Below are 22,088 nucleotides of genomic sequence, written 5' to 3' on the forward strand. Positions count from 1 at the left end.
CTTCTCTTCTCTTCTCTTCTCTTCTCTTCTCTTCTCTTCTCTTCTCTTTCTTTTTTTTTTGACACCTACTTTTTAAAATAACACCTTTTAATGAGAGAGAGAGAGAGAGAGAGAGAGAGAGAGAGAGAGAGAGAGAGAGAGAGATCCTGTTTCAAAACATAAAAAGGGAGTGGGGTTGGTTTCTGTAGAGATGGCGGCTCAATGGTTAAGAGCACTGAGGACCAAGATTCAATTCCCAACAGTCCTGTTGAGAATCAGCCATTCGTAATGTCAGGTCCAGAGGATCTGATGCTTTCTTTGGGTCTCTGGGTACCAGGCATACATGTGGTGCACAAACATATTCAGGTAAGATACACAAATGGAAACTAAAAATAACTGGGGCAAGCTGAGAGGTGGTAGCATGCACTTTTAATCCCCAGATCTGGAAGGCAGAGGCAGACAGATCTCTTGAGTTCAAGGTCAACCTGGTCTACAAAGTGAGTTCCAGATCAGCCAAGGCTACACAGAGAGACCCTATCTCAAAAAAATAAAAATAAGTTTAGTTAGGTAGACAGACACATAAAAATAAAATGTAGAAGAAGTAGCTCTGCCGTGGAAATGGCTCTGCAGCAGAAAACAGGAACTGCTCTGGGAGTGGATCCAAGCTTGGTCTCCACCACAGCTGCCCACAACTCCAGCTCGTCTGTCCTTGGTGTACCAGCACTCACACGTGTGTAGTTAAAAATGAACTATATCTTAGACTAAAAGAAACACTGTCAGTTAAAGGAGCTGTCTTTGCCTTCAGATTGCATTTTGTCTTCATTCTTCCTCTCTGTGCCATGCTTTTTGCCGTCGTCCTCTCCAAAACAGTGGATCTTTTGTGGTTTTCTGTGACCTTACCTGCTGAAAAGTCTTATCAGTGGATGAATGCAGCTCTCTGCCGAGCAGTAGGCATCGTCCTCCCTCATCTTTGAACTCGTAATTGTTGCACAAAACTGTTGTAGTTGCAGGACAGATGCCTTGTCCTGGCTAGCATAGCAGCCTTGCTCCCTGTGCTGCCCTTACAGAACTCTAAGCTTCCATTCCTCTGTCGTCCACTCTTATACTTTGATATTCTTGGACCTGGCAAGTGAATATTCTCCTCTTCCTCTCCCTGCCCCCTCTCGTGTTGTGTTGTGTTGTGTTTTTAGTGATTTCAAGACAGGGCTTTTTTGTGTAATCCTGGCTGTCCTGGAACTCACTCTGTGGACCAGGCTGCCCACAAAAACAGAGATCCACCTGCCTCTGCCTCCTGAGTTCTGGGATTAAGGGTATGCACCACCACCACCAGGCTATATGCTTACCAGTTATAGTAAAAGTTCTTCTCAGAGACAGCCAAAATCCAAAATGATCATTACATGACAGACATGAAGTCAAATTACTACTAACAGTGTTAATCAGAATTGAAGCATTTTTAAAATTTTGTTTGTTTTGAGACATGTTTCAGCATGTCTCATTTCTAGCTGGGTAGTGTGGAACTTGCTGTGTAGAACAGGCTGGAATCCAGTTTAGAGATAATACCTGTATCTGCCTGCTACATGCTAAGATTCAACTTTCTTTAAACTTTTTAACATTACATTTATTTGTGTATGGGGTGAGACGTGCATATATGCCAAAATACCTATTCGGAGGTCAGAACAGTTTGCTGGAATTGATTCTCTCCTTGTCCCAGGTGTGCCCTTGAGGCTCAAACTCAAGTGCCAGGCTTGGTACCAGGAGTGCTCTACCCACTGAGCCCCCTCACCATCCCTTACTGTTGCTGACTTGGAGTTTATACATTCTGATTTAAGGGCACTACAGCAAGTGTAAACTACCATTAAGGCTTTGTCTTTGCTTCTTTCATTGTGGGTTTGGGTTTTTGTTGTTTTGTTTTCAGAGAATGAGCTCTTACTGTGTGTATCAGACTGGCCTCAAACCTCTGCCTCTTGTCTCCAAAGCACACCACCGGGCCTTTTGTATGTATATGTACCACATGTGTGTCTGTGCTTAAAGAAGCCAGGAGAGGGTGCCAGGTCCCTAGAAACTGGAGGTGAGCACTAGGTGCTGAACCCGGGGTCTCTCCGTAAGAGTTTCCTTCCTTCCTTCCTTCCTTCCTTCCTTCCTTCCTTCCTTCCTTCCTTCCTTCCTTCCTTCCATCCAGTCCTGAAGCTGAGCATCTCTCCAGCCCCATAAGAGTTTCTTAACCACTTTCCAGCATCCTTCTAGCTCTCATTTTTTGTTAGTTTATGATGCCTTTTCCTGCCTAGCGTGCATAAAGCTGAGGTAGACCCTTGTACCACATAAAGCCCGGTGTGCCGACACGTACATGTCATCCTAACTGAAGTCAGTGTGGCATACCTGAGACCGGGTCTCAAAGAAGGAAACATTTGGAGGCTGGAGAGATGCTCAGCTTCAGGAGTGCTGACTGATCTTCCAGGGGTCCTGAGGTCAATTCCCAGCAACCACAACCAGGGCTCACACCATCTGTAATGGGATCTGGCGTCCTCTTCTGGTGTGTCTGAAGACATCAACAGTTACTCACATACATGAAATAAATAAAATCTTTAAAAAAAACAAAACCAAAACCAAAAGGAGGCATTGGAGCAGTCGGGTGGCTCAGCTGATGGAACACACTGCCACCCAGCCTGCTGACCTGAGTCTGGCTCCCATGAGCCACATTTTAGGACAGAAGTGACTTCTGCAAGTTGCTGTCAGGTGTAAACTCTGTCACTTGTACATACACACAAACCAAGTAAATGAATGTACTCAAAGTTACAGTGAAATGTCCTATTGGGTGATGACACTTGCCACCAAGCCTGAGTTCTGTCCCTGGAGCTCAAATAGTGGAAGGAGAGAGGCAGCCCCACATGCATGCCTCCTGTGGCATACACTCCAAATAAGTTTGTTTCGTTTTAATCTTTTAAGTAAAAGAAAATAGTAATAAAAATGTCCTTAGAAGTAAGTATGCAAATGTTGTTCATCTGAAGCCCCTCAGGAAGACTGTTTTATGTATTACACAGTGTGACACTTGAACTGGCTTGAATACTTTTGCAGATCTTTGTAGAGTTTGATGGCTGTAACTGGAAGCAGCACTCCTGGGTTAAGGTTCATGCTGAAGAAGTGCTTGCACTTCTGCTGGAAGGCTCACTTGTTTGGGCTCCCCGGAAGGACCCCATCCTTCTACAGGGCACCCGAGTCCCAGTCGCACAGTGGCCAGCCCTGGTAAGTAGCTTTTGATTTCATCTTTACTTGTTTCTTTTATTGGATAGGTTGCAGACAAGACCTCATGTGCGCCACACTGACTTCCAGATCACTGTGTGATCCAGGTTGGCCTTTAAACTACCCTCTGCCTCTGCCTTCCAGGGTTGGCTTACAGATGTGTGCCAGACTGGCTTATACCATGCTAGTGATTGAACCTACAGGTATATATATTAGCAAGCACTTTCTCACTGAGCCGTGTCTCCATCTGCAAAAAGGCTTTATTTGTTTTTTTGTTTTTTTTTTCTGTTGTTGTTCTATTTTCTTTGTTTTTCTGGTGTTGGGTATCAAATCCAGGGCCTCCCAGGGCCATTTTCATACTAGGCAAGTGCTCTGCCACTGAGTTACAGCCTGCTACCCAGAGAATGAATCACTTTCGTTGGATAGGAACATTTTGACCTTTTTTCTTACGTGTTCCCATACCTATTTACCTTATAACTACTTGTCAGGGATTGTGAAACCTACATGCTGTCTCCTTAACAGGCTTTGATTTCTAAAGTTACCAAAGCAAAGATTCAACAGATCTTTTCTTCCTGTGCTCTGAAGAAAGGTTGTTTATTGTTTGTTTTGTTTTGTTTTTGTAGATAGGGTTCTCTGTGTAGCCCTGGAAATCACTCTGTAGACCAGGCTGGCCTTGAACTCAAGAGATCCCCCTGCCTCTGTCTCCTAAGTGCTGGGATTAAAGGCATGCACCATCATACCTGGCTTATTCCAGTGACTGATAAATCTCACAGAGGTTTCAGGAGCTGTAGAGATAAATGTAACTTGTGTATTGGGGGATCTTCCTTGACCATCTCCCAAGTGCTAGGGTTACAGACATGGACTAGCACACCTTCACTACAACTCTTATTCTGGACTTTTATAGTTTATCCCTTGGAAGTCTAGTCAGGGCCCTCATGATAATGGTTAATTTCTTATTGCACATGTTCTCTTTAGATGTAAGGGCATTAAAGCCAGGTATAGTGGCTCAGACCAATAATTTCAGCGTTTGGGTTGCTGAGGAAGGAACGTTGCTTCAAGTTCCATACTGACCTGGTCTGTAGTGTGAGGTCTGACCCAAAAACCAAATAAACCAAATTAGGAAATACTGAGCAAACTGTCATTTGATTTGTTCCTTTGTTCCTTATTTGAGGAGCAGAGGCTATGTTGAAAATGTTTGCAAGGACTTGTTCTTTAGCTTCTCTGTTCACTGGGATGAGAAGAGAGTGGTGATGGGTGCTTTCTCTGAAGCTAAAGATTAATTGAGCTGTTAATCTATTTTTATCTCCAAGTTCTAATCAATGTTCTGTCATTGTGCTTCACAGACTTTCACCCCCCTAGTAGATAAGCTGGGGTTGGGGTCTGTGGTGCCAGTTGAGTACCTTGTGGATCGAGAGCTTCGCTTCCTGTCGGATGCTAATGGGCTGCATCTGTTCCAGGTACTTGGCACTTGCTCCATCTAGTCTTGGGCTTATGATTTGCCTCCTTGCCAACTTCCTTGTTGAGTCAAATATGGGGATTTACTCTTTTCCTTTAGCATTGCTTTGCCTCATTTCATAAATTACCCTGTGCATTTTGAAGTTTTCTACTTTAAGAAGTACATCCAGTGACTGGAGCCTCTTTTCTCTTTTGCATATTCTTCTGCACACACCAAAGCCACCCAGGACTTAAAACTACTATAATTCTGAGGGTTTCTTCAGGGGGAAAAATGGCTCTGGGGTTCAGCAGTTAAGTACTTGCTGCTCTCCCAGAGACCTTGACTTTGGTTCCCATCAATCCGTCCTCAGGCTTACACTGCTTGTAGCTCCAGCTGGAGGGGAGCACTGCACTCCCCTGGCTGGCCTCTACTGATACCTGCAAATGTCATGTACGTACATACACACGCATATGCATACACAACAGAAAAGAGGCTCCTTGCTGATGCCTTCTGATAGAGCTCATGTAGCTGGACCCTAGTGGGGAGTAGGAAAGAGTGATATCTGGTTCCCATAGCATGTAGTGACTCCAGTCCCAGAGGATCTGATGCCATCTTCTGCACATACTTGTAAGGACTGTCTGAAAGTTTTAAATTGTAAAGGTTTTGCTCTTTCTTCCTTTCTGTCTGTCTGTCGTCTTCCTTCCTTCCTTTCTTCCTTATCCTTTCTTTTCTTTTGGAGTACATTGTTGTTGTCTTCAGACATATCAGAAGAGGGCATCAGATCTCATTACAGATGGTTGTGAACCACCATGTGGTTGCTGGGAATTGATTTCAGGACCTCTGGAAGAGCAGTCAGTGCTCTTGACTGCTGAGCCATAGTCTTGCATTGAGAGACCAGTATTTCCTAAACTGTGTTCTATGTTTTATTAATGGTAGTTTCTTTGTTATTCTTTCTCATCAAGAAAAATCCTTATTTTATTCATCTCTATGCTCTGTGTGCATGTGTTGAAAACCTTTTTAAGTGTATGATTTTTCTTATCTAGTTAAGTTTTATTGCCATTCATTTTAACATCCAGGTGTTTGATTTTATCTCTACCAGATGGGAACAGATGTTCAAAACCAGATTCTTTTAGAACATGCTGCATTAAGAGAAACAGTTAATGCCTTGATCAGTGACCAAAAGCTACAAGAGATTTTCAGCCGAGGTAAGAACAAGTGGTTTTCTGTCCTTGGATCCAGGTCAGCACTGATAGAGGATGCAGCACTATGCAGCTTTCAAATTGAGTTATCTGTAGTTAGCTACAGTTCTAGAATCAGTTGGAAAAAATAGCCTCTTACTCAGACTATTATGTTCAGGGACCCTAGGAATCCTACTCTGTGACTTTCTACCAGGATAGAGGATTCAGCTTATAAAGTTCCCCGTTTCCCCCTTGTTAATAGTACCAACAAATACAGCTCCCTAACTCTTCTTTCTTCTACATTTCGTAGGACAAAGTTGTGTTTTCTTGAGGGTTTATCAAGGAGTTAGCCACATACTAAAAAATGTTTAAGATAGAGATTACTGCCTTTAGAGAAAATTATATTTATACTTACCATATGCAAGTTTTTCAAGAGCTAAAAACCTGCTAACACCAGCAAAGTGTTTGCATAAAGCAATCTATTCAAGACCTATTGTACATTAACAAAGAAGAAGTTGTCAGTGGTCAGCTGTGTCTGTAAAACACAGAGTCCTGGGTCCCATCATTTCAGCATCAATTGAACTTTCCACCCAAAGTATTTAAAACTGAGGTGGCAGGACATTAATGGTCACTTATCATCCCCATGGCCATTTTATCTATTGGCACATTCAGCTCAGTAGCCTGCTTTATCTACTGGCACATTCGGCTCAGTAGCCTGGTTTATCTAGTGGCACATTCGACTCAGTAGCCTGGTATATCTAGTGGCACATTCAGCTCAGTAGCCTGGTTTATCTAGTGGCACATTCGGCTCAGTAGCTTGCTTTATCTAGTGGCACATTCAGCTCAGTAGCCTGGTATATCTAGTGGCACATTCAGCTCAGTAGCCTGGTTTATCTAGTGGCACATTCGACTCAGTAGCCTGGTTTATCTAGTGGCACATTCGGCTCAGTAGCTTGCTTTATCTAGTGGCACATTCAGCTCAGTAGCCTGCTTTGCTTTGCTTTGCTTTGAAGGTAGGTAGGCCTTTCAGAACTTTTTTTTTTTTTTTTAAAGATTGAGAAAAAAATTGGTCTTGGGAGATTGTTTAGAAATAAAAAATGTATAAAAGTTTTGGAGAGCCGGGCGTCGTGGTGCACGCCTTTAATCCCAGCACTCGGGAGGCAGAGGCAGGCGGATTTCTGAGTTCGAGGCCAGCCTAGTCTACAAAGTGAGTTCCAGGACAGCCAGAGCTACACAGAGAAACCCTGTCTCGAAAAAAAAAACGGGCTGGTGAGATGGCTCAGTGGGTAAGAGCATGGACTGCTCTTCCAAAGGTCCTGAGCTCAAATCCCAGTAACCACATGGTGGCTCATAACCATCCATAACAAGATCTGACACCCTCTTCTGGTATGTCTGAAGACAGCTACAGAATATAATATATAATAAATAAATCTTTAAAAAAAGAAAAAAAAGAAAAAAAAAGAAAAAAAACAAAACAAAACAAAAAAAAAAGTTTAAGAGAACTCGGTTTCATTTTTGTGCTGAGTATAGAAAACTAGAGTTACTCTTTTCTGTTCTGCACAGAAAATGCCAAGTTTTTATCTCATGTAGTTACAGCTCAGCCCAGAACATTTCGTTGTAATTGGTCTCTCCTTTAGGTCCCTATAGTGTCCAGGGCCACAGAGTCAAGGTCTACCAACCCGAAGGAGAGGAGGTATGGCTCTGCGGTGTTGTGAGCCGCCAGGACTCAGTCACCCGTCTCATGGAAGTGTCTATAACTGAGGTGAGGCTCTTACTCTGCAAGAGGTGCAGCGTTGCTTTACAGAAAATGACATAAGAATGTACCTACCTCAGCATAGAATCCACAGGGTGATTGGATTCTACTTCTGCCTGTTTTCTTCATTACTGAGCCTGTCACTGTGAGTTAGAGGTAAACATGCAAAAACCCCATCAGCTTCATAGCTTTGGGATAATGTCTTTGAAAGTACTTTTGTAAGCCAAGTGTGGCTGTGCATATGTGTGGTCCAACACTCTGAAAGTGTTAATCCCACCTAAGGAGATTAAAAAACATTGCCCAAATTCTTTGGTCAAACTATGCAGACTTTTAAAATTTTTTTTTTTTGTCATACAGGGCAATCTCTTTAAAGTGGGAGGGCTAAGAAAATAGCAATGAACATAGGAGAAGTTAGGGTTTATATGGCCCCCAAAACTGCAAGAGGAATTTTGGTTATGTAGGACCTTGGCTGAAGATTTCAAAATTACTGGGCAGAACATCTTATTATAGTATGTTCAAGATTCAAGTCACTCCGTGGGGTGGAGACATCCCAAGTTCCAGAAACAGGTTAAAACACAGTCAAGCTAAAATTTTGCAGCCCTCAGGCTGGTCCATTAGAAGCTTAGGTAGATGGATCTTAAAGAGAAAAAAGAATTAAAGTTACACATGTGTGTACTCTATGTGCCTGCTGTACCCACAGAAGCCAGCAGAGTGGGATTTCCTTGAACTGAAACTCCAGACAGTTGTGACTTACCATGTGGGCGGTGACTAGGCCCAGTGTCAGCCCAGAGCTGTCCCTTCTCACCAGGCCCCACCACAAACATTTTTTTTAAATTTCAAGTAATATATATATATGTGTAAAGTGTACAATGAAAACTGCCTTTTCCCCAGTGAGCTATGACTCCCACAGTGGGGCCATCAATTTGATGTTTTCCATTTTTGCCTAACATTTTCTATGTGTATGTCCTTGATAGATTTTTATTTATATTAGTTGTATAAGTTGTTATACATTAGTGATTGGTATGATATGGTACATAGGCACAACTCATCTTTCGAACATCATTGTATGTTTGTTGTGCTGTATATGTATGTCAGTATAGTCTCTTAAAACTTGACTCATCCTTTCAAAATACAGCTATACTCTAAGTGGATATATCATAATTTAGTCTAGAATTGGGGACTTTTAAAATATGTGCAGTATTTTCACTAACAGCTATGGGCATAGTTAGCACAGTTAAACATTCCTTCACAGATGTTATTTATAAGAATGGATAAAGACGGCTCAGCTGTGAAGAGCACTCAGTACTTGAGTTTGGTGCCTGGCACCTGTGTTGGGTGGCTCATAGCTGTTTGTAGCTCAGTTACAGGGTTCCCACATTCTCTTCTGGCCATTTGTACTCATAGACACATACCCTCACACAACACATTTCTACACATAATTAAAAATAAGTCTGTTAAAAATAAATTCCTTGGGGCTGGAGAGATGGCTCAGTGGTTAAGAGCACCAACTGCTCTTCCAGAGGTCCTGAGTTCAAATCCCAGCAACCACATGGTGGCTCACAACCATCTGTAGTGAGATCTGATGACCTCTTCTGGTGCATCTGGAGACAGCTACAGTGTACTTAGATATAATAATAAATAAATCTAAAAATAAGTAAATAAATAAATTCCTTGGTGTAAAATTGCTAGATCAAAGAAAATACAATAAATTTGTACTTACATCACATTGTCCCACTCCCAAAGTTTTTATTTCTTCTTTAATAGTTGAATGCCTCTTTTAATGATTGTTGGCTTAGAGATAGAGAAATTTAAATGAATATTCCTAAAAATTAATTCATTAACTTGACAAATATTAATGTTTGCACTATTGTAGATGTTATTTCCAATACTGTTTTTGGAGATCACTCTTCTTAGAAAGTTTTCCATCTTGTAGATAATTAAAAATAAATAAATATCTATATTGTTAAAGAACATGTATGATATTATATCTTGGTTGTCAAGGTATTAAATAGCTGTTTTCCTGTTTTTCATGTGCTCTGCTTTCCTGCTACCATAGACTGGTGAGGTCAAGTCAGTAGATCCCAGACTCACCCATGTGATGCTGATGGACAGCTCGACACCACAGAGTGAGGTACAGTAATAGAGTCTAAGTAGATTCCGGAGCTTGGGTTAATTATTCTATCATGTGGATTTCTTGTATCTGGGTTTCCATGGATACCCTTAAGCTGCTCAGCTCTGCCATTTGTTTTCCTGTTTACTATATGATTTGTCTAGTTAAGAGAGGACATGTCTTATAAAAGAGACTTAGTTTGAGCAGACCCTTTTAATTAAAGCAGTGTCTCTTAATTGTGTAAGCCATGGTCTCTTTCTTTTTATTTCTCCCAAGACAAGTTTAATAGATAGTCAATACCAGGATAAACAATGCTAATAAGAGGAAATAGAGGAAAAGCTGTCTTCCCTACCCCCAATCAGGTCCCATTGAGCTCCCCATTGAACTCCAAGGTAGTCTGAAATTCTATATTTTGTAGTGGAATCAAATAAAAAAAATTCCCAGTTCAGTACTGCACACACAGTGGTTTGTTTTATAATTACTATGAACCAGGTCAACTCTTGGTTCCTTCCAAATTATCATAAACATACAAAAAAAATTTATGTTGGGGCTGGAGAGATGGCTCGGTTAAGAGCACTGCCTGCTCTTCCAGAGGTCCTGAGTTCAATTCCCAGCAACCACATGGTGGTTCTCATATAAATAAAATAAATAAATCTTTTTTTTTAAAAAAAGTTTACTTTAGCCAGGCAGTGGTGGCGCACACCTTTAATCCCAGCGCTTGGAAGGCAGAGGCAGGCAGATTTCTGAGTTTGAGGCCAGCCTGGTCTACAAAGTGAGTTCCAGGACAGCCAGGGCTACACAGAGAAACCTTGTCTCAAAAAAAAAAAAAAAAAAAAAAAGTTTATTTTAAAAATCTGCTTGAGTTAGCTAGATAACAGTGAACTCAATAATCTGAGCACATTGATGCTAAGGCAAGAATATCAGGAATTCAAGGCCGGTGTGGTCTATGTCTTAAAACTATTAACAGTTGTGTAAGTGTTACTTTCTCATCTCACTGGATAAGTGTGCAGACCTTATTTTTCTATTGAAACCTATGTAGATTGGTGGATAAGTGTGCAGTCCTTATTTTCTTATTGAAACCCTTTGTAGATTGGGCTGGCCTCAAACTCTGAGATCGCCTGCTTCTGTCTCTCAAGTGTTGGGCTAAAAGGTTTATTCCACCATACACCACTGTTCAGTCATTCTTCTTGAAACAAGATCAGAAGGAAAGGAAGGAGCCATGTTCAGTCTAATAGTTGGTTAGTTCTTTGACTGCACGGCTTATCTCTTACTGTGTGTGTGACTGAGGACGCCTGTTGTTTTGATGACGTGATGAGCTCTCCCTTTGTTCCTTTCTAGAGCTCATTTGTTTTTTGTTTTTTGTTTTGTTTTTCAAGACAGGGTTTCTCTGTATACCCTTGGCTGTCCTGGAACTCACTTTGTAGACCAGGCTGGCCTCAAACTCAGAAATCCGCCTGCCTCTGCCTTACAAGTGCTGAGATTAAAGGCGTACACCACCACCGCCTGGCAGCTCATTTGTTTCTTAAGTACTTAGTTGCTACTGTTCTGTTGGTTAGATGAAACTGGAGTGTGTGTATAAGTCTCACATCTGTCTGCACTGTCTGCTCACATCTGCTCAGCATAAGAGGACGCACAGTGGATGTTTAAGGAATGTTAGGAAACTGCTCTAAGCCAGGTCTGCAATTTGGCCAGATGTGTTAGAAACTGGATCTGTTATTTAGCTGAAGATATTGGTTGTTTTTTAGCGTGTCATGGTATGATTGTATTCTTGACAAACAAAGTGCAATTATTGTTGATATAGTACCAAGTTTTATAATAACCCTTTTTAGACATCCAAGATCAGTCCACTCATATCTGACTGGGGATGAGAAAATGTGTGGATGATTAAATGAACAAGAAAGATTATATCTCAGTGAACATTCATGTGCAATTAGACTGAAAACTTGTAGAATATTTTTAAATGAGGATGAAATAAAAACAATGTTCAATGAAGTGTTTCCAATTCTTGAATAAAAGTTTGGGAAACTTGAATAATATCACCAGAAATGTGATAGGTACTTAGTCATAATGAGTATGTTATTATTTATTTATACCTGTTACTTATCTCTGTGGAAACTTGGGTAATATTACCAGAAGTGTGGGTCAAATGGAAGCAAATCTTGAGCTTTCCTTCTTTTTTTGGGTTTTCTAAGTGGTGCTAGAGAGATGGCGCATAAGTTAAGAGCACTGGGTTGTTCTTGTGAAGGTCCTGGGTTCAGTTCCCAGCGCGTACTTGCTGGCGTATAACCACCTATAACTCCAATTCCAGGGATCAGATCCCCCTCTGGCCTCCAAAGGCGTGTATATGTATGTGGTATACATACATAAACTTGGGTGTACATGCAATATGTATAAAATAAACCAATTAAAAAAATAAGTTTTACAAGAAAATTAAAGGAGGGAAAAAATGAAGTCAGCAAATAAAGAGAAAATACAGAAATTAGCAAGAAGAAAAAAATTATATTTTTTGTTTTGTTTTATTTTGTTTTTCGAGATGGTTTCTCTGTGTGTAGACCTTGCTGTCCTGGTCACTCAGTAGAGCAGGGTGGCCTCCAACTCAGATATTCTCCTTGCCTTTGCTGAGATTAAAGGCATGTACCACTCCACATGGCTCCAAGGAATTTTTAAATATTTAAAAAGTTGGCATACCAAATATAGTGATCACAGTATAGATATGGCTCTGTAAGTTTTGAGAGTAGATTTATTAAATGGTAAATATTCATCTCTACAAACAACTAGGCTATTACCACTTCAATACTTTCAGTGTTTCCGAATCAACCTAAAACCTGCTTCTTAGGAAAGGTCCCTTCAGATCCGTATCTTCTTAGTTCTGGCTTTTAAAATCATAAGATGTCGTTGGCAGTATGAACCACTAGTAAGGAGGTCTGTGGTTTGAGCCTCTGTTTATCTGCTATTTTTTCTCTCTTCTTGACTCATGATCTGCAGTAAGGTCTGGAAGCCAGCTAAGTCTTAGAATGTCTGTGTGCAGCTCAGGCCTGTCAGCTTCGCTTTTCCTTTGCTTATGATTCACACATTTCTAGGAGGTTTTATATTTTGGAACTTGAAATGCAAACTTGTACCAAAAGCAGTTAAGATGGAGTACATGTGTAATCAATCCCAGCACTGGTGGACAGAGGCAGGCGCTCGAGTCTGAGGTTAACCTGAGGTCTCCATAGAGACTGGTAGACTGTGCGGGTGACATGGTGAGACCCCTGTCTCAGAATAAGTATAAATATATGAATGTTCTGCCTACATGTATATCAATGCACTTGAGCATGCCTTTGTGCCCTTGGATGTGAGGAGAAGGTGTCAGATCCCTTGAAGTGGAGTTACAGATGGTTGAGAGCTGCCATGTGGGTGCTGGGAGTCAAAAGTAGCCAATGCTCTTCCTTGAGTCTTCTCCACCTACCACTACCAATAGCCTGGCCCTAGAGAGATGTTTGAAAGGGATGCTCTTTCAGAGAACTGGTGTTTCAGAACCAGGACTCATATTAGGCCATGTACAAGTATCTGTAACTCCATCACTAGGGGATCCTGCTCCCACTTTTGGTCTCTGAAGGTATCTGCATGCATGCTGCCGACATGTGGCATACACATAAATGGAAATTTAAAAATTACAGGACAAATGTACTCCCAGCCTAGCTCTGACAATTTGTTTTGTAGCAGAAATTCCACAAATTGTTGAAACTCTCAAAAAAAAAAAAAAAAAAAATCTTGTGAAGTGGTGTACCTTCTGTGCAAGGGTTTGCCAAGGCAGGGAAGCACCAGTCGCTATGGTCTTTAGTGCGGGTATCTACAAAGGAAGCCACTGGCAGTCTGGAGCTGTCCAGTGTCTTAGAGCAGCATCAGAGCAGTGCCTGCTCTATATGCTTCTAGGAGGGGAAAGCATTAATGGCTAATGGTTTTCACAGGATGGAAGATCCCTTACAATAAACCTTTTTTGAATTTTGTTTTGTAGGGGGGTACCATAAAAGCAGTAAAATCTTCCAAAGGAAAGAAGAAGAGAGAGAGCATAGAGGGGAGAGATGGCCGGAGGAGGAAAAGTGCTTCGGACTCTGGGTGTGACCCTGCTACAAAGAAATTAAAAGGAGACAGGGGTGAAGTAGACAGTAATGGGAGTGATGGAGGTGAGGCAAGCCGAGGGCCCTGGAAAGGAGGTAATGCCAGTGGAGAGCCAGGGCTGGAGCAGAGAGCCAAGCAGCCACCGTCTACATTTGTTCCCCAGATTAACCGCAACATTCGCTTTGCCACTTACACCAAAGAAAACGGCAGAACTCTGGTGGTACAGGATGAGCCTGTAGGTGGGGATACGCCTGTCCCTTTCACTCCATATGCTTCAGCCACAGGTCAGACACCTTTGGCCCCAGAGGTAGGTGGAGCTGAAAACAAAGAGGCAGGAAAAACACTGGAACAAGTTAGCCAGGGCATGGTGGCTTCAGCAACTGTAGTCACTACCGCCAGCTCCACCCCAACTACGGTGAGGATCTCAGACACTGGCCTTGCATCAGGGACGGGGCCGGAAAAGCAGAAAGGCAGCTGGTCGCAGGCCTCAGGAGAGGTGAGTTGCTTCAGGGCAGACTGGCAGATCTGGGCTAACTCTTCCACTCTCCTCCATTGTTGATACATTGAGAAAAAACGCCCCAGGAAGGAAGGTTTCTGATACAGACTTACATTGTTTTCTCTCTGGGCCATTCCTGCTCATTTGGCAAATGTGTATTTTTTACTAAGTATCAGCTCTTAAAAGTCACCTGATAGTTGAGCTAATTAAAAACCAGTAGACTATTCAATTTAATGAGATGTGAAGGGGGCTGGAGAGATGACTCAGTGGTTAAGAGCACTGACTGATCTTCCGAAGATCCTGAGTTCAAATCCCAGCAAACACGTGGTGGCTCACAACCATCTGTAATGAGATTTGGTGTCCTCTTCTGGGGTTTCTGAAGACAGCTACAGTGTACTTACATATAATAAATAAGTTTTTAAAAAAATGAGAAAAAAATGAGATGTGAAAAAGATCTGATGGGGATCTTTTCCAGCTGTCTGTTTAGTTCACGGTGTAGCTGAGCCTCTAACTGGAGCCTTCAGGGCAGAGTTATGGAATTAGAGTGTTGAGGACAGTGTACACAAAACAGAGGTTGTGCAGGCCGCCATGCGCTCTCACTTCCTGAGGTGGTGCAGGCCGCCATTGTGCTCTCACTTCCTGCTCTGAGTTCTCCTCATGGGTAGCCCCACTTCCAATCATTTGGCATGGCTATAGTTTTTTTTCTTGCTAATTTTGTTCTTTTAAATAGCAGTACTATAAAATTTAATAGAGTTAGTTGGCAGTAGTATCTAGTTTACTGTATACTTTTTTTTTTTTTTTTGCTAAAATAGACTATAAAAATTAATTGACCAAGTTTGGTCACCAAAGTGTTAAGTCATATTTTTCTTTTAAACAGTCTGGTAGCGCATGTTAAAATATGAAATCCTTGACCTTTAAAAGAAATTATAAAATTTGAGGAGGGCTAGAGAGATGGCTCAGCAGTTAAGAGCACTGGCTCTTCTTCCAGAGGTCCTGGGTTCAATCCCCAGCACCCACATGGTGGCTTATAATTGACTGTAATTATGGTTCAGGGGATCTGACACCTTCCTCTGCATGCCCATACATGTGGTATAGTGACACACATGTAGGCAAAACACTCATACCCATGGACAGAAGGGTAAATAAACCTTTTTTAAAAAAAAAAAAAAAAAATAGAGAGTTGGATATGGTGACATGTTCGTGTCCTCTCCGCCGATATGGAAACCGAGCAGAGGGTTCCTTTGAGCCAGGAGTTTGTGACAATTTAGCCTGGGAACTTAGGACTTTGTTACAAAATTAAAAGAAACAAAAAAATTATATACAGAAAAACTACTGTGTGCTAAGTACCGTATATTATATATGAAAACCAGGCATAGAGGTGTATGTATACCCATAGTCACTGCACTCTGGAGGTAGCAGTAAGAGGGCCAGAAAGTTCAAGGTTATTCTCAGCTCCTTAAAGAGTTTGAGGCCAGCCTGGGCTACACAGGACCCTGAATAAAAAGAAAAATCTCTATTTTTCAAGAGGAGCTCACATACAAAACAAAATGGAATTATTTCAGGTATAGGCATAGCAGCTAAAAATGGCAGTTGGTTGAGGGTATAGCTCAGTGGGAAGCACTTGACTGTTACGTATAAATAAAGCCCAGGGTTCAGTCTCTAGCCTCAACAGAAACCTATCGCTTATCGATTTCATCTGACTTCTTTCCTTTCCTAGCAAATGCAATTTTTAAATCCTTAGTATTGGGGGATAGGGAGGGAGATGAAATGTCCAGGCAGAAGAGAAGGCCTGTAAATATAATGCTGCTTATGGCTTTCCTCTGTTAGGAAACAACCAGGTGGCTCTGTGGATTCCTAGTGCAGATAAATCTTCAATTATGAGTTATTTAAAATTAACACTGTCAGAAGTAGTATGAGTGTAAGTGGGCTTATAAAACAAGCCAGTTTATGTGCTGTAGAAGTGATGTATGTAGGAAACTCTTCTATTCTTGGAGTAGAAAAGCTGAAGAAATGTAAGTAATGTGGGTTTAATGCATATTTCTTTCCATGGGTTAGAGGGCTGGGGATATCGTTTATTGGTGTGTTACACTTGCCTGATACATTCACAGTTCTTATAGGTTCAGTCCCTCATCAGCCCCACCCCTCACTTCACCTTCCCCAAAAGTCAAATGGGTTGGAGGTATTTTTGGATGATCAAGCACTTTATTAAATGTTTCTGGAATCAAAGTACAGCCATAAATGCTTCCCTTACAGTGCTTAACCTGAAATAGAGAAATAGCCATCAAGAGACTTCTCCTAAAAAAGGAGTTGCCACCGTTTTCACCACTTTCTTCTTCCTTTTTTGTTTTTGTTTTTATTTTTTTGTTTTTCGAGACAGGGTCTCTCTGTGTAGCCTTAGCTGTCCTGGAACTCACTCTGTAGACCAGGCTGGCCTCGAACTCAGAAATCCACCTGTCTCTGCCTCCCAAGTGCTGGGATTAAAGGTGTACGCCACCATGCCCGGCTGAGGGAAAATGAAAGAGCAGCCAAATTATCATGCGAGTGCTATTTGCTTTAGTAGTGAGGAACAAGCTACTTAGGTAGAGTTCCTTACAGTCCTGCTGATGTCAGGCCCTGACCAGATGTGGCTAGTAAAACAGAAGAGCTCAGTACCGTAGGCCTGCTCTGCTCATGCTTCGGCTGTGCTGGAGCATTGGGGTCGGGCGGTAGTGGGAGGAGGCAGGCTTGTACTTTTCCACTCTAAAGTGTCTAAAGCGCTCTTGATAGCAGATGTCAGCTAGAGACAATCCATTTGTATTTTAGGCTTCTGTGCTACTCTGAAGAAAATTTACCACTGTAACTATTAAAATGTTTAGTTCTGTGGTGGTTAGTACATTCACGGTGCTATGAGGCCAGAATTCTTCATAGCTCCAGAGAATTTCCCCATACCAAAAGAATAAACCATATTTCAGCTATGAGATAATTTTTCTCTTCAGTATTTTGGAGGTATAGTATCCTCTTTGTAATAATACATGATTTGCAAGCTAGGTGCTAGGATCTAAGTATTACTAAATTAAGCCAATAATAAAAAATAATAAAAAAGGGTTCCTGTGAGTACATCTGTTTACAGATATATTAGGTCTAGATACCTAATGCACAGGAAAGTATCCTGCAGCCATTTGCATACAGAAGTTAAGCCTTTTCAAAGTAAAGGAAGAAATATCAAAATGTTTCTTTTATTCCAATTTGTTGTCCTGAAAAATTTGTTTGGCAAATATTTCAATGTACAAGTTTCAATTGGGGAGCCTTAATAGAGCCTGATTATTACAAGAGAGCTTACTAAATAGCCTCATGTAATTTCGGGTTATTGTTAGGAGAGGAGTAAGCACGGCTGAGGTGAGCAGGGCACGTAGTGCAGACTGTGAATCCCAGGACTAGCGGGGCAGGCGCAGGGCTCTCTGTGAGCCATGACTCTGTCTCAGAGTTAACTGACTGACTGAGTTGACTTGAATATGATGTTAGTAGGGACTTCTTTTAAAAAAAAGATATACTTTATAAAATTCAAAATAATTTCCTTTTTTTTTTTTTTTTTTTTTTTTCTTTTTTGGTTTTTGGTTTTTCCAGACAGGGTTTTTCTGTGGAGTCCTGGCTGTCCTGGAACTCACTCTGTAGACCAAGCTGGCCTTGAACTCAGAAATCCACCTGACTCTGCCTCTCAAATGCTAGAATTAAAGGCCTGAGCCACCACTGCCCAGCAATTATTTTCTTTAATGTACAGGGAGTTGTAAGAAAGTGAAGTAACTTTGTAACATGGGCTATTTACAGCAGCGTAACTAAATAAAAGTGTGTAGCTTCTTGGTAGGGTGCTTTGCCTCAAATATACATTACCTCATAAAGTAGGCATGTTGACATGGACCTGTCCTGTAACCTCAGCATTTGGGAAGTAGAGGCAGGAACATTTGAAGTTCAGGGTCATTCTAAACTACATAGGAAGTTTGAAACCAGCCTCGGCTACATGAGACCTTGTCTCGAAAGACAGGAAAAGCAATGCCTTTCTGTAATAGGCCATTGAGGAAGTGGACAAATGTTACAAAGGTCTGGGGTCTCAAGTTACATAACAAAGTAAGAACCCCATTCCTTAATGGCAGCTCTTTCCAACTACTGCAGGCACTGAGACTCATACATCCTAGCTCCATGCTGCCTTCCGACTACGTAGATAATAACCAATGACATAGCAGTTTGGATGACACCCTGCTATCTCTGGCTCATCTTGCTAAAATAAAAATGACTTGTGTGGTCTGTGGCTAGTTTTCTCGATACCAGTGCTGGTGAAATCCAGTTGTAAGAGCAGGTTCATGAAATATAGGAGAGAAAAGTTGATTGACTTATAGAACTGTGATGGCTATGATAAAGGAAGGGTTGGATCATCACTAACTGAAGCTAAAATCTTCCTTCCAGAATTCAAGAAATTCTAGTCTGGCCTCTTCTGGATTTGGAGTGTCTCTCTCAAGTTTGTCACAACCATTGACTTTTGGAAGTGGACGGAGCCAGTCCAATGGAGTTTTAGCCACAGATAACAAGCCTTTGGGCTTCTCTTTCAGCTCCAGCTCTGCATCAGAGTCTCAGAAGGACTCAGATCTCTCCAAGAACTTGTTTTTTCAATGCATGTCTCAAAATGTACCCAGCACTAACTACCTGAGCAGGGTTTCAGAGAGTGTGGCCGATGACTCCTCAAGCAGGGATTCCTTCACACAAAGCCTCGAGAGCCTGACTTCAGGCCTGTGTAAAGGCAGATCTGTTCTCGGAGCAGATACTCAGCCAGGTCCCAAGGCTGGCAGCTCTGTGGACCGAAAAGTGCCTGCAGAGTCCATGCCCACCCTTACTCCAGCCTTCCCACGGAGTCTCCTAAATACCTGCACCCCAGAGAATCATGAAAATCTATTTTTACAGCCCCCTAAACTGTCCCGAGAAGAACCTTCTAACCCTTTCCTGGCGTTTGTGGAGAAAGTCGAACACAGCCCTTTCAGCAGCTTTGTGTCTCAGGCATCAGGTAGCTCTTCCTCTGCTACCTCTGTCACCTCCAAGGCAATAGCCAGCTGGCCCGAGGCTCACTCTGCAGAGTCTGCACCTTTAGCAAAGAAAAAGCCCCTCTTTATTACAACTGACTCCTCCAAGCTGGTATCTGGTGTTCTGGGCTCAGCTCTCAGCACTGGGAGCCCGAGCCTCTCTGCCATGGGGAATGGCCGCTCCAGCTCACCCACCAACAGCCTCACCCAACCTATTGAGATGCCTACTCTCTCCTCCAGTCCCACAGAAGAGAGGCCAACTGTGGGGCCTGGCCAGCAGGACAATCCTCTCCTCAAAACCTTCAGTACTGTCTTTGGCAGGCACTCAGGCAGCTTTCTGTCTGCCCCAGCAGAGTTTGCACAGGAGAACAAAGCACCTTTTGAAGCTGTAAAAAGGTTCTCATTGGATGAACGAAGCTTGGCTTGCAGACAGGATTCTGACTCCAGCACCAACAGTGACCTGTCAGATCTGAGCGACTCAGAGGAGCAGCTGCAGGCCAAGAGTGGCCTGAAGGGGATTCCAGAGCACCTGATGGGGAAGCTAGGCCCCAACGGGGAGCGAAGTGCTGAACTGCTCCTGGGCAAGGGCAAAGGGAAGCAGGCCCCAAAGGGCCGGCCCCGGACTGCTCCCCTGAAAGGTGATCCAGCTGGGACCATACATGGTCTTTGCTCTAGCACAAGCATCAAATGCTTTGATGGAAAATTCTTAATCTTATAGAATTACCAAGCCAACGGGGCTTGACATTGTCCCCCATCAAACCCTGTTCTGGGCAATGTTGTTTCTGTGTTGTCACTATAAGGGTTATCTGGCCACAAAGAACATTTTTGATCTTATTAATTTTTTTTTTAAACATTGGGAACTAAGTTTTTTTGTGTATCCCATTCCTTTCTGCTTCTCTTAGACCATCTTTAAATTTACTTCAGGGAGATAGGAAGAAATAGTCACTGTTCCCATAGCAACCTTTGGTAGATTTGATGAAGCAAAGAGATCCACAACCTCTATTTGTTCTTCCCCCAAGACGTACCAGAGCTCAGTAGCTATGATAGGATCCTGCTCAGAGTCTAGTGTTAAAAGCAGCTCTCCTTCAGGCTCTGGTAGACTTTAGGATAAAGTCCCAGGGGCTTTGGGGTCCTGAAGAACCAGAGCCAGGTGGTAATGGCTTCTTCCTCCCTGCAGGGTTTTCATCCCTGTCCCTGGAGTCCTCACTTAGCTGGGTTACTCGATACAGTTCTCCATGGCTCGTAGTTCCCAACCGGAGCCTTTTTCCTTCATGCGCTCTTTCTGGGTACATCCCCAAGAGCACAGAGAGGGCGTGTCTTGTGCTGTTGAGCCCTGTTTATGCATACCTCTTGTGAAGGCCCTTTCTCCTCCTTCCTCACGGCAGTTGGCCAATCGGTGCTGAAGGACGTGAGTAAGGTGAGGAAGCTGAAGCAGTCTGGAGAGCCCTTCCTGCAGGACGGCTCCTGCATCAACGTGGCTCCTCACCTGCACAAGTGCCGAGAGTGCCGCCTGGAGAGGTACCGCAAGTTTAAGGAGCAGGAGCAGGACGACTCTACTGTGGCCTGCCGCTTCTTTCACTTCCGGAGGTACCGGGCTTTCATCTGACCCGCTCCCCAGTTTTCATTGGTTTTAAATGACTGTAGCTCTCTCTGGACCCACAGATGTGCCTTGCCATCTTTCTTACCCTTCCTAACCTTTGCTCTTAGAGTCTGTGTTGAGGCTCTGTCAGAGAAGTCAGTCTTTCAGTTGTATTGTGAAGTGGCATGTGACCTTGTCCTTAGAGATTGTAAGTTGAACAATTTGAGCTGTAGCCCTGTGCTGTCCCTGAGTTATTCTCAAGTCTGAGTCCATTGGAAGTTGTATAAGCAAGATTCAGATTCTTTTGTGGCTCCCCCTGACCACCTCCCTTCCCTCAGTGCTAGAGTAAGCTGAGAGGTGGGCATTTAGGACACAGTGCGAGGCTTCTTTTGTCCTTCCTTTGTCTTTCAGTTGGTTTGCTTTAAGGGCAGTGTCTTATTTGTGTTGCCTTGAACTAGTGTACTAAAACAGTCCTGCCCCTAACCTTCAGAGTGCTGGGATCACAAGGTGTCTAACACCATATTGATTACCAAGAGTCTTTTTTACTCACTGGGTGTGGTGGCGCACACCTTTAGTCCCACAGCACACGGGAGGCAGAGGCAGGCGGATTTCTGAGTTTGAGGCCAGTCTGGTCTACAGAGTGAGTTCCAGGACAGCCAGGGCTATACAGAGAAACCCTGTCTCAAAAAACCAGGAAAAAAAAAAAAGTCTGTACTTGTTGAATAAAGAAGTCAAGTTACCTCTCAGCTTTTTCAACTAAGATCAAGTAAAGAAACCCAAATTTTTTGGTTTGACCTGAATTTCTTTATTTGGCAAATATTTATTGGGCCACTAATTATGTCAGCCACCCTCCCCTGACACACACACACACACACACACACACACACACACACACTCCTCACTCACTCCTCACTCACCCTTCCTATGCATTCAGAAGCAGAGAAAACAAATTTTAGCTCTCATGATTTGAAGAAGAAGAAGAAGTTTTTTTGGTTTTTTTGTTTGTTTGTTTTTTGGGGGGGGGGTCGAGACAGGTTTTCTCTGTGTAGCCCTGGCTGTCCTGGAACTCACTCTGTAGACAAGGCTGGCCTCGAACTCAGAAATCCGCCTGCCTCTGCCTCCCGAGTGCTGGGATTAAAGGCGTGCGCCACCACACCCGGCTGAGGAAGAAGTTT

The 22,088-nt window shown here is 42.7% G+C and overlaps 1 protein-coding gene across 1 annotated transcript in view; it reads left to right on the plus strand.

Annotated features, from left to right (window-relative positions):
* Positions 1–22,088, plus strand: part of Kdm3b (lysine demethylase 3B) — a 60,988-nt gene that overhangs the window by 12,872 nt on the left and 26,028 nt on the right. The window contains exons 2-9 of the mRNA XM_021214986.1: positions 3,052–3,219; positions 4,560–4,673; positions 5,751–5,856; positions 7,467–7,591; positions 9,639–9,713; positions 13,690–14,289; positions 18,727–19,972; positions 20,720–20,921. Coding sequence (XP_021070645.1) covers positions 3,052–3,219; positions 4,560–4,673; positions 5,751–5,856; positions 7,467–7,591; positions 9,639–9,713; positions 13,690–14,289; positions 18,727–19,972; positions 20,720–20,921 — 2,636 coding nt within the window. The remainder of the gene's footprint in view (positions 1–3,051; positions 3,220–4,559; positions 4,674–5,750; positions 5,857–7,466; positions 7,592–9,638; positions 9,714–13,689; positions 14,290–18,726; positions 19,973–20,719; positions 20,922–22,088) is intronic.

Source organism: Mus pahari, chromosome 15, assembly GCF_900095145.1.
Source record: "Mus pahari chromosome 15, PAHARI_EIJ_v1.1, whole genome shotgun sequence".
Lineage (NCBI taxonomy): Eukaryota > Metazoa > Chordata > Mammalia > Rodentia > Muridae > Mus > Mus pahari.